This window comes from Rhodamnia argentea, chromosome 5, assembly GCF_020921035.1.
Source record: "Rhodamnia argentea isolate NSW1041297 chromosome 5, ASM2092103v1, whole genome shotgun sequence".
In the NCBI taxonomy this organism is placed as follows: domain Eukaryota; kingdom Viridiplantae; phylum Streptophyta; class Magnoliopsida; order Myrtales; family Myrtaceae; genus Rhodamnia; species Rhodamnia argentea.
The window spans coordinates 10,466,295-10,478,908 of record NC_063154.1 but is presented as its reverse complement, the minus strand read 5'-3'; the positions used below and the strand labels follow the sequence as shown (position 1 = coordinate 10,478,908).

General features: G+C 43.0%; 3 protein-coding genes across 3 annotated transcripts; 2 read left to right on the top strand and 1 right to left on the bottom strand.

The window, feature by feature from the left end:
* Positions 1-430: 430 nt before the first annotated feature.
* LOC115747469 lies at positions 431-1,003 on the top strand. Its single transcript, XM_030683651.1, has one exon. It carries the CDS (start codon positions 431-433, stop codon positions 1,001-1,003), a length of 573 nt encoding a protein of 190 aa, XP_030539511.1.
* Positions 1,004-5,261: 4,258 nt separating this feature from the next.
* Positions 5,262-6,289, top strand: LOC115747512 (guanine nucleotide-binding protein subunit gamma 2-like). Its single transcript, XM_030683701.2, has 4 exons — positions 5,262-5,537; positions 5,674-5,726; positions 5,819-5,863; positions 5,969-6,289. The coding sequence occupies exons 1-4, from the start codon at positions 5,361-5,363 to the stop codon at positions 6,048-6,050; spliced, it is 357 nt and encodes a 118-aa protein (XP_030539561.1). The 5' UTR covers positions 5,262-5,360; the 3' UTR covers positions 6,051-6,289.
* Positions 6,290-6,420: 131 nt separating this feature from the next.
* LOC115747468 (pentatricopeptide repeat-containing protein At1g11290, chloroplastic-like) lies at positions 6,421-9,726 on the bottom strand. The gene has a single exon (XM_030683650.2). It carries the CDS (start codon positions 9,557-9,559, stop codon positions 7,679-7,681), a length of 1,881 nt encoding a protein of 626 aa, XP_030539510.1. The 5' UTR covers positions 9,560-9,726; the 3' UTR covers positions 6,421-7,678.
* Positions 9,727-12,614: the final 2,888 nt, after the last annotated feature.

The window sequence follows — 12,614 nt, the reverse complement described above, 5'->3', positions numbered from 1 at the left end:
TGAAGTTCTAGGAAAATGCATGGAACGGTTGTTCAGTCCATTAGAATATCCTAGTGGTCCTTTCCATAGAACCATGCCACCACCTTCCTTTGCCCGTCTCAATACTCTATGTGACATGCTAATTTTCACTAGGATCTCTATAGTCTATACCAATGAATACAATAATAAAGATGCTGCCAGGCTTGCCGCTCAATTTCCCCTCCCTATAAATTTGCTTGCATTTGCATTGGCTACTATAGGCCCAGCACTCACAGTTCTCCTCGCACTCACATAGAATCTTTGTTGCCCTATTCTGAATTCTTCTTCTGAATTCTTCTTCTTTCACTCTTCTAATTGCCAATGGCATCACTCTCATAAAGAGGGAGCTGATTTTAGAGTATTTAGTCTACTTGTTGTCAAAAAAGAAAGCTTTAGGGTCTGAATTCTGGTCATGGAGTTGCAACCGAGAGTGAGCTCAATCATTGCCACAAGGCTATGGAAGATTGTGAAAATCGCTTTTGTAATGATCAGGAAAGGGCTGATGTCCAAGAGAAATTTCGTCAATGACACGGTCGGCAGGGCGAGGGACGGGAAGCTCATGAGAGAACCACTGAGGAGTCTAAGCTTCAATTACTATAACCGATCCAAGAAAATGCGCCCGAGCAGGCTCAACGGGTACGAGTACGAGTTCTCCTGCAGCAACAGCCCGAACCCAATCATCATCCACTCGGCCAAGAACAAGAGCCAACGTTTCCCCTGCATGAGGCTCCCTAAAGTCATCGAAGACTTCGTCGATGACGAGCCCGTGTACCCTGAGGCTCTTGTTTTCGTTGCGAAGACTCCCGAGTACACGCTCAACATCCAGATCGAGGGACGCAGCCCACTCAAATCACCCTACTCGGTGAGGGTCTCTAATTTCTCATCAGATGATGAGGGCGATGGGAAATATGGTCCAGTGGACCACAAGGCTGAGGAATTCATCAGCAGGTTTTATGACCAACTGTGGAAGCAAATGGCGAACTAATGGTTCAAGCTCTAGTTAAAAATCCCGCTTTTAAGTTTCATGGGTTGTGTGAATGAATCTCACAAGTCATTCATCAGACTTGCAGGCATTTTCATCGTACCCCACTTAGGATATCGAAAGAAATAAAATAAGACCCATCTTCTTTTTTATGTTGGGGCTTGTAAGAGTGGTTGTGTAGTCTGTAGATACTGTCAGCTCTGAAATATGTTAAATCTCGATGTTTCTTTTCCAGATCAGAGGACTTGGGTCTTTCTAATGTATTTCGCATGTCTGTCCAAAGCTCCTTGAATACAAATGGAGCAAAAACAGACAAATTTGTGTAACAAGATTGTGGGACCATTGGGTATGTTTCTGTTCTTTTTCTTACTTAATTATCAGTTTCCTCATGATGATAAACAAGTGCGTGACATCTTCTGTTGTTGATGGAGGGGGCCTTTTTCAACCAAAGAAAGTACCTCTTGCTTCTGCTTTTTCACAGTTTGATAGTTCTCTTAAGGCCCACCTCAGCCCTTCACTTGGCCAGCATTTCTCACTTTTTGGAGAAAATTTCTCGAGTAGGATCATTTTTTCAAATAAGAATATGAAGTAAACCTTATTTTAAATAAGAGCCTAAAGTGCCATCGTTGTTTAAAAGAAAGGCCTGACCAAGGGCATTCTCGTCGTTTCCATTTTTTTTCTTTTTTTTTTCTTTCCTCTTTTTTCTTTTCTTTTTTCCCTTTCTTTTTTTTCATTTTTTCCTTTTTTTTTCCCCTAGCACCTCGCCGATGGCAGGCCTCACCGGCCATCGGTGAGGGCTGGACAAGGGCCAGCCTCGCCCGAACAGGTTATTGGGGAATTGCAGCCGCTCGTGCTGTTCTTGGTAAATTTATTGCGTGAGGCAGTTCATTGCAATATGTTGATTTGATACTGCCCCCAACGATTCCTCAAATTGCTTTCTCAGCTCAACCAACTCTGGAGGGGCCATCCTATAAGGTGCTCGAGTAGGTAATTTCGCTTGTGGGAAGAGCTCAATACATCCTGTGACTCGTCCGTCGACGAGGCGGGAGCTCCTTAAGTCTATCCGACATGATAGATTCATGCTTGAGCAGCGCTTCCCGGATCTCTTTCGGAACAGTCTCGGCCACATCCTCCTTTGCTGTCGAGAAGGCAAGGTATATATGTATGTAGGTTCTTGGCGCTTCTCGAGCCGGCGTGTCGAAAGTCCCTTTTTCGCCTTGCCCTCAGTGATGGCTTGGCCCGCAATGGCATGACGCAAAGTGTGAGTCCCCCGTCCTCGAGCCATCTCCATGGTACCCTAATCGTCCGAACCGGCATGGGGACTCAATGCTCTCATCTGCATTGCGTTCACTGCATGTTCCGGGCATTCCACAACTCCATGACTAAGTTGTCCACATTTAAAGGTTTATGACTAAAGGATTTTGCTAGCATAACAATGTTTGGATGACTGTGAGAAATAACATCATGTTGTGAGTTGTGAATTCTTGAAAGAGTAGATCCTACAATAATTTTTAATTATTTGTCATTTAATTTTTGTGGCTCACAACATTCTATCAATCTCATTAGGGATAAAAAAAAAAAGTCACATAAATATAATACTACATGGAAAATGCTTTCCTAACAATACTGTCAGGGATTGTATAATCTTAATCAGAAATTCACGCATCATCACTGCGTGTTTTACAAAAAGCACTCATTGATTGAAACGTATGATCAGAAATAAGTGGGAGTCTTGTCAAACCGTCAGGCTAGCAAATCCTTCCAAAAGATGATACTCACACGTCACAACTTGAATTTCGGACAAAACTAAAGAATGGCCGGTCAAAATATTTTAGAAAGCCAGCTTAAAAAAATATTACACCGGGCTTTCCAAAAGGCCCAAAAGCAGTGTATTCCGTGAAGTAAGCGTAATACCCACTAAAAAAAAAACAAAGAGAAAAGGCTGGGGTGGATCGATTGTGAAGCAGGAACAGAACAATGTACAATCGCAGACTTCGCAGTTACTTCCGCGATTTTATTATGTCCTAATCTCCTTTCACTATTCATGCCATCGACAGGTTCATTAGTAGCAAACAAGTAAATCAATAATTCCTTTTCCTCCCTTCTTGTCGAATCGTACATAGAGCAAACTACAGAAATGCCCTTGACTATTTATTAGTGTTTCGGCCAGCGAATGTCCTCCTGGTGGACGAGTTTGAGTTCTGCGATGCCGAAATGTCGCTGTGAGGTCTCTCCAATCACGCGCTCATCTAATTGTGTTAATTAAATCTCTTCTTGACTGAGTTTAATTTATTGTGGCATAGCTTCGCTGACGTTGTTATCACATCATTACAATGACAAAGAAGGGCATAATTGTAACCGTGGCTCGTACCGAACATTTGGTAGCAGGCGAGATGCTGATATGCCGAGGCCGGGTGGGATAGCTGTAGTTGCCGCCTCTCCCACCCTTTTCCCCATAGAAAAATGAAGAACTCATGTGACAAGTGGCTTTAGCTTGCTTTTTGTTGATTAAACTGGAGATAATCTCATCAATAATCTCTTTACCTTCTCTCGGAACTCGCACTAATCATTTGCTTTTTTATTCGAAACAATCCGCATACTTTTCAAACGCATCCTCGAATGGTCCTCTCTTGCTAAAGACGTAAGTCGGGCACTAACTTGGACGTTGGAATGTCGACTTGGATATATTGAGAAACGAACAAGAGAAAAATAACGTAAAGGGCTGAATATAAATTTCGAGGAAAATTAAAGGGATTATTGATGCCATTATCTTTAAAATTTAAGATTTTTCGGTCGGGGTGATGTAGTCTTCTCTCGATTGAATGCTCGTTTAGCTTAGCACGATGTAACGAGGAGCTAGGCTTCGGCCTGACAATGATGAGCTGGGTTTATCCAATTTGGGCTTCTAGTAAGCACATACATACCCACAGAAACTTGTGGATTTTCAATTCCTTGGGCTGTACGGCCCAAGGAGCACAGCCCAAGGACCGTACAGCCCAAAAAAATTCCTTGGGCTGTGCGGAAAATTCTCGGGATCTGCTCAGATCAAAGCTTTTCCTTTGAAAATTACCTGATCTTGAACTCCCATAAAAGAATTCAGCCACTGGGTACAGAAGCATGAGTTGCTTCTTGGCGGAAGCATGCATCATTGTCCTACTTCTTTGTGGCTGCAATGATGCCTGTGGTACTTCCTAAGGCCCCACCTGCTCCTATGGCCGGGCCATTAGCAAAGGAAAAAGAGAACCACTTTTGGATCGCTCCTACGCGTCACCAACTCCATCGTTGATAAAAGAAAACGGAGCCAAGCAATTTATATTAAATCCCGGCTATTTCCGTCCCCGGCCGTGAAAGCCCAGTTGATCGGAGGCAACGGCGAGTTCGACTCTCGCAATCTGAACAAGCAGGGACTGGTGTCGCGAACAGGAGGAATTCATCCGGACCTTGAGCCGAGATGTGCCCAATGTCTCCAAATTGACCGATCAATCAATTTGAAGGACTGTTTCAAGGCTTTTTTTAATTATTGAAAAGGAGGGTTCATACCCATATATCAGAAGATACTCATTCGAATAATCTTTTTAGCCAAATCGAATATAGTGCGGAAAAAAAAAAAAAAAAAGAGCAAGCCATGAGGCCATCACTAATTTCCTCAGTTTACCCTATCATGTCATAGTCTTCTATCCAATATGTCTTCCCATGAACAATTCCAAAATCTAGAAACAGTTCAACGGTAAGTCTCCACAACAACAACAAAAAAAAAAGGAGGGGGGGAGGGTGTGTTATTATCATTCATTTGCTTCATCAAACGCTTCCCCATCATCAATGTCAACTCTGACAGAGTGGCTATGGCTATCCCATGCCGACCCAGAATGAGAAAAGCAGATCTGTAACACATACAGCTGACCCAGTCTGACAGGTGGTTGGGGGTTGGTTGTCCGAACTGTATGAACCATCCTGTATTGGATGCCTGAAAAAACAGCTGAAAGAGTCTGAAATGTTGTGCTTTGACTGTGGACCTTGCCCCACTTCCTGTCCTCATCCCAAATCTCGAAGGAAAATTTCCAACTTCTCCCAAACTGGGGTCACCATCAGCCACTCCTATTCTTCTTTTGACCATGTTTCCCCTTTCCCCTAAATCCTGCTTTAATCATTTGTTCTATCACTTACCATTTTCCCTCCTTCATTCACGCTTTTCTATCTAGTGCTTTAATCACGTGTGCCATGCTTGGTCCACGTCCTCGCTCCTCCCTCTCCCTCTCTCTCTCTCTCTCTCTCTCTCTCTCTCTCTCTCTTCTTTTGACGTTGAAAAAAAATCCAAATCCAAGCCATCTTCTTCTTCTTTGTACAAAGGTTTGAGTTTGACATGATGGACGGAGCTTCACCAGCAATGGAGACAGAAAAATCTGAGACTCCCATGCCGTGCGAAGCAGGAAGCCGAGGAGGGTTGCCTCTTCCAAGAGCAGAGCCCGCCGCTTTCGTCGGCAAGCACCGGTTGGCTGCTTCCATAACACATCTCCAGAACCAGATCAACTTCATTCAGGTACCACACGCTGATATGGACTTTGTTTTCTCCTCCCTAGAAAGGAAAAAGGACTGGTGCTTTTGGTCATGTGGTTTCCATCCGTATGCTCGCATCACAATCGAAAGAAAGGTCTCATGGATCTTTCTTGGTGCAGGAAGAGTTGGAGGAGCTCGAAACCATAGGTGAATCATCTCTCGTATGCAAAGAGTAAGGAGAAGCTCCAATTCATCATATGCTTGACATGAATTACATCCATAGACTCCCACTAAAACTTCACTGTAAGTTTGATTATCGCGCAGGCTCATTTCAAGCATTGCATCCGTTCCGGATCCACTGCTTCCGGCGTAAGTATTGATTCCATTGATGTCTCGTGCATCCTTCCAGATTTCCATCGTCAGGTTGGATTTCGCGTATTGATGTTCTTGCTGTTGCTCGTGTTTTCGCTTTAGGACGAAGGGTCCTGCGGATGTTGGCTGGGAGCGATGGTTCCTAGGTGACCACCATGCACGACGCAACAAGCGGTGGATCTAAAGGCTTGGATGACATTGTTTGAGGATGCAACTTTCGACAACAAACTCAGAGAAAGAGGGAGAGGGAGAGAGAGAGATTTAGAGAGAAAAATTCCTGCTCTGTATTATCTCGTCACGTTTGTTGGGAAACAAATAAAAGCCAGAGAGATGATCACTGTATACACATCTTGAATTTTCTCATTGTATCCTTTCGCATTGACTCTAACCACCCAATACATACATAGTGCAATTCTCTATGTCTCTCTCTCTCTCTTTTTTTTTTTTTTGGAGAAGGGATGAAGAATGAGTCATCTAACAGTACCATATCTAAATAGACAATCAATTTTGACCCGATCGACCATCAGGATGTACAACATAACACATTAAAACTGGGTTCTCACTGTTGCCACGCCCCTGAATTTCAAACTGGTAATCGAGACAAATTCATGGTGAACTGCAGCTCCACTAGCATTTCCAGAACTTAGGAGGGCCACTGTGATGAACACGGAAATATGCATCAGGCAGCAAGTAGTTAGTTTCCCCAATGCCATATTTCAAGAGATAAGGCAAGGTCCTGCCTAGGAATCGAAATTCCTGTTATGTTGCTCGAAGATGCTCTGCAACTAGAGGAATAGTCAACCTCCTAGGATGCATCATCTGGGGCTGATGTATGATACTGACTGACAAGTGCAGAACCAATGGAATACTGCTGAATTAGCCTGTAAGAGATTTTGATCAGAGCTCTTTCCTGATATAAGGCTAAATCCAAACCTGTCAACATCTTTCGGTCCGGAAAAATATGAACCGCACAAAACACTTTTTGGTGCAGTCAATTCTAAATAACTCCCATAGTGCGATTGTCCATGTTCTTGTCCAGATGAGGATTTCATGAAGAAGCGATCGACAACTGAAATTGAACTTCTTTACCAGAGTGCATTAGACGAATCTGTTTAGAATTCCATCCCATCATTATAACTTCCGTTGCAGATTTTGACCCAATCATGTTGAAATCATTGCTGGAGCTGACGAGTGATCAGATATGAGCTTCAGGAAGAAGTCCAGTGTTTTGAGATCCTTTAAATGGAGTGATATATTGCTCAATTCCATGAGCTCCAAGATTGATAACTGTCACAAGATAAGCACGTATGCAGTTCAGACAAAATAGATCGCATAAGAAGTCTCGTTCATGCTATGAAGAAAATATTCCTCTATATCCCCACTAATTTCACTGATCTTCACTAGGCAATCAAGAGAAAGATGCATAGGGCTGCACACCGCGAAAGATCATGAAAAAGTCTTTTGGATAAGCCAAATAAATTTGTCCAGCCACGGAAGACTTCGAATATCTCCATCTCATCAGAAATAATGACAAGTCTTGATCCGAACTGCCACCTTAAAAAGAGAAGTAAATCCAAAGATTTGTCAGCCAGATTTCAATATGATCCTCAGTAATCTCAGCAAGAGCAAGAATCATCTTTAATATGATAGAACCTGTGAGCATCTCTCATGATGATTCAGTTTCCTTGGAAGAAAAGTTCATAGCATTATGGCAATCACCAAAAACTCTAAGGTTCTTCCTATACCTATGACACTCCTTGATGCTATATTTAGATTCCTGAAGACAATTGCTAACTTCACACTGTGCGCATATTACATGATTTCCTTAATCTCTTCCTCAGCTTCATGGAAGTTTGGCTTATACCCTTCTAGCTGAGTTTTAGCCATTAGTTTGTCCAATTCTGAATAGATCACATCTGTTTGTGGATGTGATCTGTCCCCTGCCACGAACGTGTAGATTCTGTTCCCAATTTCTATAATTGTGTGGCCCGAAAGTTTCCTCACTTCCCTCCTTTTCATAAGGTCTCTTATTTGGTCAGCTTCTTCCTTATTTCCTAATGATGCATAAAGGTTGGACAATACAGCATAACGACCAGGGTTCTCAGGATCCAGTTCAAATAAAAACTTTGCTGCCTTTTCAGCCCGTTCTACATCCCTATGGATACGAGATGCTCCAAGCAATGCTCCCCATACACCGGCATTTGGTTCTATTGGCATTCTCTCAATAAAATCCACTGCTTCATCCAAACGTCCAGCTCGACCTAATAGGTCTACCATACAGGCGTAATGTTCATGTATTGGTGTAACCCCAAAATCTCTACTCATGGATTCAAAGCACTCCCATCCTTCATTTAGCAACCCCGAATGGCTACAGGCCGATAAAACTGATACAAATAAAATGTGGTCAGGTTTTACAGAAAACTTCATCTGATCAAAGAGGTAGAGTGCTTCTCTACCATTTCCATGCATCGCATATCCAGATATCATAGCACTCCAAGATATCAAATTCTTCTCAGGCATCTGATCAAATAACTTCCTAGCATGCTCTAAATTTCCACATTTGGCGTAGAGATCTACCATACAAGTACTTAGCGCAACACGATTTTCGAAAAATCTGCGAATTATGATTGCATGCACCGTGCAAGCTTGCAAAAGAGAACCTAACTCCAAACAAGCTCGGAGCACACTAAGTAATGTTATTGCATCAGGGTCGATACACAAGTATAACAACTCTCCAAAGAGATCCAAAGCTTTTAAAGGCATATCAGCTTTGGCATACGCCTCGATCATGGCCGACCAACACACCAAGTCCTTGTCATGTATCCCGTCGAAGAGGGTTCGCGCGACATCGATTCTACCGCACCTCGAATACATGATCATTGCCGTATTTAGGACAGAGAGATCTGAATCGAGTCCATTATCCATCGCAACTCTACAAACCACATCAGCCTCAGCTTCCCTGTGCACACAAGCCATTACATCCAAAGCTGCCCCCTTGTTCGGACGGACTCCCCGATCCAACATCTCCCAAAACAAGCGCAAGCCATCCTCATAGCACCCGTTTCGCGCGTACGCACCAATTATCGAACTCCACGAGACAACGGTCGTCTCAGGCATCCTATCAAACACCCGCCTGGCAATGTCCACGCGCCCACACTTCCCGTACATGGCCACGAGGGAGTTGCCCACAAACACGTCCGAGTCGTACCCAGATCGCAACGCGTCGTGGTGAACCAAAGCCCCGGACTTTAAATCCCCGAGACACCCACACGCCTTGAGGACGAAAGGGAACGCGAAATTGTCCGGAACAATGCCCAGCCCTCGCATTCGAGCGTAGATGCCCAGAGAGGGTCGATACTGGAGGCCGTCCACGCAGCCCCGGATCATGACGTTCCAGAGGAAGACGTCGGAAGACTCAGAGCGCGAGAACAGAGCGTGCGCGTGAGGGAGGGCGTTCAGAGACGCGTACCTGGCGACGAGGTGGGTGAGGAAGTGGAGGTTGAGGTGGAGGTGGGACCGGAGCATGGAGGCGTGGACGGCCTTCAGGGAGGTCAAGGAGCCGCATTGCTTGACGAGGGCGACGCAGGTGTCGGGCCCGACGGGCCGGCGAACGAAGGGAGTGGCCTGTGATTCCGCGAAGAAGAGAGAGGGAGCGTGGAGGGGCTCGAGGGCGCGGAGCCTCTGCAATTGCATGGAGTCCCTCCGATATTACAGAAGTGCCATCTGGTGATAAGGGGGGGAAATATTTCGATTTGGAGGGTTTTCGTTAATTTCACAAGATAATTACCAATCCTGTCACTAAACTTTGATTTCAATTATCAAAAGCACCTAAGCTTACTTTTCTTTTCTTTTTTTACTGCGATTGATGCACTCGATCAAATTTTCGGCAAATTCTTTTTTGTAAAGAAAAGAAAACCAACATTACATTTTTTGTAAAACCGAAGATGACACGGTCATAATGTGATATTAATTGAGCACCGCATTAGCTTGATCGAGAAGGTCGTGTGGCCATACTAGATGGAGAGCGAGGTCTAGCAATAATGTTTTGAATCATTTACTAATGTTGTGCTATGCGTGCCACATCAACGTCTTGTATGCACATGAATACTCAAATTAAGATATGCTCCGAAGACTTAATCAGATTTTGGTAGAAGTTGATCAACCGCAAACAAAAATAAAATGTAAAAGATTAATGCATTTGATTGTTGAAATCAAAGTTTGATAGCTCGATTGCAAAGTGCGCTATTGTTCAATGACCATCGGCAAAATTTACGATCATTTTCAACTTTACTTATAGTTAAGACCAGGCTACACATAGGTAGAGTTACCTCTGGAAACAAAAATTCTTATTTATAGATAATATCACGAAATTACAAAGGATTTTGAGAATCACTTTCTATCCATGAGATTTGAAAGTTGGGTGAAGAACACATATACTCTACAACAAAAACTAAACTTTATATGGTGCTGGCCTGAATTATTGAGAACTTATATGGTGGGGGTATGATAAAGGAAAGAAACAGCTTCTCAGTTCCTAAAACTTAATTTTCTACTTTATTTTAGTGATGTGGACTTAATTATGGAAAAACAAAGGAGAACATTAATTAAGTAAATTCAAGAAATTTTAGTGAGGTCTAATTAATTAGCCACAGAGGAACTAAGAATCTACGGCAGCACAGCGAATTCGATCCAATGTCGTACTTCTGTACAAGAGTAGAAAAAACCTAGTAAGACATGTTTCTTGGTTTCTTCAAGTGCACTTGTTCACCCCCAAAGAAAAGGGTTCTTTAAACAAATAAAAGAGAAGACAAAGGCTTGAAGAAAACTCTCTCTGGACTGATGTAGTTTGGAAGATCTCTCATGGTATTAGACATTATGTCCACTCTTGAAACCTTGGCTTCTCTTTCGGCCAATCTGTACCTTTCTTGACCAAACGATCCTGTCGATGCTCCTCGGGTAGTACATGTTTTATCTGCGAGAAGGGAAAATAGATTGGTCGACGACAGTAGCAGATATATACGTCAACACCAGATGGTGCTTAATTGTCTTGCGATTAGACGAAAAGAACGTGAGATTCCCTGTAGTTTATGTAACCTTAATAACATTGCTGGTGAGAGCTGCCTTTGCTTAACGTACATGTATTTTTTACGTACAGCATGAAAATCAAAGCAACTGCCGCACACTACCTGAGTCGGGATCCGCAGGGTCGTTGGTGCGGTGCATTTTGTTTCAATTGCAGATTATTTTGCAGGGTTGGAATGGAGAGCAGTGCTCGAAGTCCAAGTTAGGAAGTTCATGATTTGCTCGATCCTTGGAGCCGGTGCATCGATGACTTCTGGGGTAACCTGAATGCTTAATCAGCCGACCAGAGAACCTAACGAGATCGAATGAAATCAGTAAAACATTTCAGTCATGAGATGTTTAAAAAATCAAATGAAACAGTATCAGGACTACTTGCCTGCTTATCTCGGATGGGGCAATCTTTGTTCTGTGCATCATGGCTGGCTACAGCTTACGAGTTGTGTTATTTTTACCCTATTAGGATGGACTACAAACATCATAGGGATGAATTTACCTCTATTTACCTCTCGCACATGGTGTCACTGGTATAAAGACTACGCATGATCTGATACGCAAAACAATCACGTGCAAAATATGTCAAATGTGTGTTCAAATTGTATCTAATGTGCGAAACACAACGGCGGTCCTAGTAGTTTTTGAATTGTACTAAATCTGGTCTAGTTTAACCACTCTAACAATAATGACTCGACGTTGTTCGGAGAAAAAGAATGCCTCAAATTCATATGTACAAGACAGGCACCATGGCAAACCAAGACCTCAAGGCATTACAAAAATGGGCCGGAGGCGAAGGCCTATCAGCTTAACTCACAGTTCACTTGACACTGACAGGATTTAGCACCAAAGAATGAATAGGGAGAGAGAAAGACCGCAATCTGAGCCGACTCATAGATAGCTTGAAAGTACATTAACGACTCGTCGATCTAAAATCCTGGTAGAAAGATATCGAACCAACTCACAACTGTGCCTCCCGCGATCTTACTCCGTGCATGGTAATAGGATTATCCGAACATCACGAGATGCTTTGACAACCCACGACACCGTTGTATATGTATACATGGATTTCCTCCTGGTGCAAGGCTAATGTCGTCTCAGATGGTGAAAGCAGAAAAGAAGCTTCAAGAGACACCAACCATGGATTAAGGTGGAAGAAGAGAACTAGACCTTGTTTTGAACAATCCCCCTCAAGCTTCTCTTTTCTTGTTCACTTGAAAGCAAGGGAAAATAATCCCTAGATAATCTCTCGTTTTCATAAAAAATTCTACTAAATACTTACCAAATAAAAATCTAAAAGACACTTAGCAAAGCAAAAACAAAAGGCGATGCAGATGAAGACGCCGTTTATAGTGCAATCCATAGTAATTTTGGTTCGGCATTTTCTCTTGCATCTAATCAAGCCAGCTGAAAAATATCAAGATGAAAAGGAAACGAAGACAGCAGAAAATGTAAATTTCCCACAGTTCAACCCAGAGTACCTCCGGTGGCTTTGGTTGAAAGCGGAAGTGCAAAAGGACGGCAACATGTGCATGGTGATTTATGTAATGTCTGAAACCCGATTTGATAAAAGCATAAAACCAATCTTCTCCGAAAACAACTCTGCATTTCGATAACTCGTGGATTTGCAAGATTTCAAGTCCTAGGAAGAACTTTTTCGGTTCTTCGAGCAGAC

Excerpts from the sequence above, each read along its gene's own strand:
- LOC115747469 (XM_030683651.1), top strand. The coding sequence starts at position 431 with ATGGAGTTGCAACCGAGAGTGAGCTCAATCATTGCCACAAGGCTATGG.
- LOC115747512 (XM_030683701.2), top strand. The coding sequence starts at position 5,361 with ATGATGGACGGAGCTTCACCAGCAATGGAGACAGAAAAATCTGAGACT. Across the intron at positions 5,538-5,673 it reads ACCAGATCAACTTCATTCAG|GAAGAGTTGGAGGAGCTCGA; the intron begins GTACCACACGCT and ends TTCTTGGTGCAG. Across the intron at positions 5,727-5,818 it reads TCATCTCTCGTATGCAAAGA|GCTCATTTCAAGCATTGCAT; the intron begins GTAAGGAGAAGC and ends ATTATCGCGCAG.
- LOC115747468 (XM_030683650.2), bottom strand. The coding sequence starts at position 9,559 with ATGCAATTGCAGAGGCTCCGCGCCCTCGAGCCCCTCCACGCTCCCTCT.